Source organism: Nicotiana tomentosiformis, chromosome 6, assembly GCF_000390325.3.
Source record: "Nicotiana tomentosiformis chromosome 6, ASM39032v3, whole genome shotgun sequence".
Classification (NCBI taxonomy): Eukaryota; Viridiplantae; Streptophyta; class Magnoliopsida; order Solanales; family Solanaceae; genus Nicotiana; species Nicotiana tomentosiformis.
In genome coordinates, this window is record NC_090817.1 from 73059548 (window position 1) to 73061989 (window position 2442).

At 38.4% G+C, this 2442-nt stretch overlaps 1 protein-coding gene across 1 annotated transcript; it reads left to right on the forward strand.

The window, feature by feature from the left end:
* The first annotated feature begins 255 nt into the window (after window positions 1–255).
* Window positions 256–1846, forward strand: LOC138894206 (uncharacterized). The gene is made up of 2 exons (XM_070178888.1): window positions 256–889; window positions 1665–1846. Exons 1-2 carry the CDS (start codon window positions 256–258, stop codon window positions 1844–1846), a joined length of 816 nt encoding a protein of 271 aa, XP_070034989.1.
* The last annotated feature ends 596 nt before the right edge of the window (window positions 1847–2442 follow it).

Sequence of the window (2442 nt, forward strand, 5' to 3'; positions counted from 1 at the left end):
GCTATAATCAAGCCATACCATACTCTCACTACTAGGGATGTTTGGCTTCAAATTAACCGTCTATTTCGTGACCAAGTCAGTTCCCGAACTCTTCAACTCAAGGTCCAGTTTCACAATCTTAAGAAAGGTTATCTTTCAATAAATGAATATGTTCATTGTCTCAAGTCCATTGTTGATACGTTAACATCCATTGGTAATCTCATCTCTAATTTGGATCTCGTTTTATAAATACTTTCTGGTCTACCTCTTGAATACATGTCTGTGAGCACTTCTATCTCTACTCGTATCCCTCTTCCCACCTTTGTTAAAACCAGATCCCTTCTTTTTCTTCATGATGCGCAGTTGAGTAGTATCTCCCGTCCGTCTATAGATAATTCTACTACTCTTTGTGCGGCTAAGCAACAGTCTTTTTCCTCTAATGGTCTTGGTCGTGGTAGGCACAATAATGGTGGCCGAAATTTTAATGGTGGGCGTGGTAGAGGTCGACACAATCAAGGATTCTCAAAATCCTTTAATCTTGCCCCTCAACAATTTTCTGCTCTCCCCCGACTTCCCTCTATATTAGGTCCTCCGCCCTTTTTCTGGTCAAGCTTCGTTATTTCCCTCTCCAACTACTCATGGAATTATTTCTTGTCAACGTTGCTATCAGCTCGTGACCGCCCATTGTTGGGTTCTAAAGCTTTTGTTTCAGATTTTCACTTTAGTCCTTTTTTCTCGTCTCATGCTTCGCTTGGTGATGCCTCTTGGTTTGTGGATAGTGGCGCTCAGTATTTTAAAAGGCATTTTCGGGGCGAGTCATGGGGCGAGGCACATCAAGAATGCCCCGAGGAGATGGTGTGGGGCGAGAGTCTCAAGAGGCGTACGCCCAGCAATTCAGGGCGTATGCCCAGTAATTTGGGGCGTACGTCCAGAAATTCTAGGCGTACGCCCAGGCTTTTGAGGTGCGATTTTGTAGTGAGGTGTAAGCCCTAGAGACTTCTTTAAATTAAAACAAAATTTGTTGAATAAATCCTTCATATAATACCCAAATTCTCAAAAGTTAGCTTGTAATTACTCAAAGGTTTATCTTGTCCGCTAGTCTGCTAATATCTCCCAAAAGTAACGAATGTTTATTTTTTTTACAAATACAAAGAGAACTCCATTCTCATTCATAGCAGCAACTTCAAAGTTCAAATTGCAAGTTAGTCATCGTTTTTGTTCCTCTATGTAGAAAACTTTATTCTTTTCGACTCAAGTTACTTGTGCTTGTAAGTAACGTATAATAGATTATTTTGACTAGTTTTTTATGGGGATGGATCACATCTATATATATATTTTTTATATATTTATAGTTTTCTTCAATTTTTATGCAATTTTACCTGTTTACCCAATGCCTCGGGGCTTACGCTTCGCTGAGGCATATGTAAATGCCTCGCCTTACGCCCACGCCTTTTAAAATACTGGTGGCGCTTCTTCTCACATGACCCCAAATGCATCCATCTTATCATCCATCCATCCGTATAATGGCTCCGATCGTGTAACTATGGGTAATGGTACTCAACTTCATATCTCCTATACAGGGCATGGTACACTTTCTACTACTCATTCTGTTTTTTCTCTTAAGGATATTTTAATTGTTCCTCACATTTTTGCTAATTTACTAAGTGTTCATAAATTTGTCTCAGATAATAGTTGTTCTATTGAATTTGATCATTTTGGTTTGTCTATTGAGGAATTCCCGACGAAGAAGCTCCTTTATCAGTGCAATAGCTCTGGACCTCTTTATACTCTTTCTTCGCCTTTCGGTGGTCTAGTTGATGCATTACACTCTGCTTTTGCCAGTGCTCGAACCTCTCCAAACTTTTAGCATCGTCGGCTAGGACATCCAAGCTCGACAATTTTAGTTAGATTAGTTAGGATCAATAACTTGCCTTGTTCTTCATTGCAAGGCTTAGATAATTTATGTAATGCTTGTCAACTTGGCAAACATCACAAGTTACTGTTTATGGATTCGTGTTTCTTTTCTAAATAATCTCCTTTTGAATTAATCCATAGTGATATTTGGACTTCTCCAGTTCCTTCATTTTCTGGCTTTAGATATTATATTTTCTTTCATGATGGTTTCACTAAGTTTTCTTGGGTTTTTCCTATAAAGCTTAAGCTGAGGCTTTCACTATGTTCAAGCAGTTTTATGCATATGCATTAACTCAATTTTCTATAAAATTAAAGCTCTCCAATATGATGGGGCTGCATAGTTTGTTAAGCTTCAGGAATTTTGTTCCTTTCTTAATAACAATGGTGTTTTGCTTCGCATTTCATGCCCTCATATTCACCAACAAAATGGTAATGTCGAACGCATGTATCGTACAATTTTAAAGATGGTTCGTTCTTTATTATTTCAATCCTCCCTTCCAACTCAATTTTGGGTTGAAGCTCTTAACACTGCTATCCATCTCTTAAATA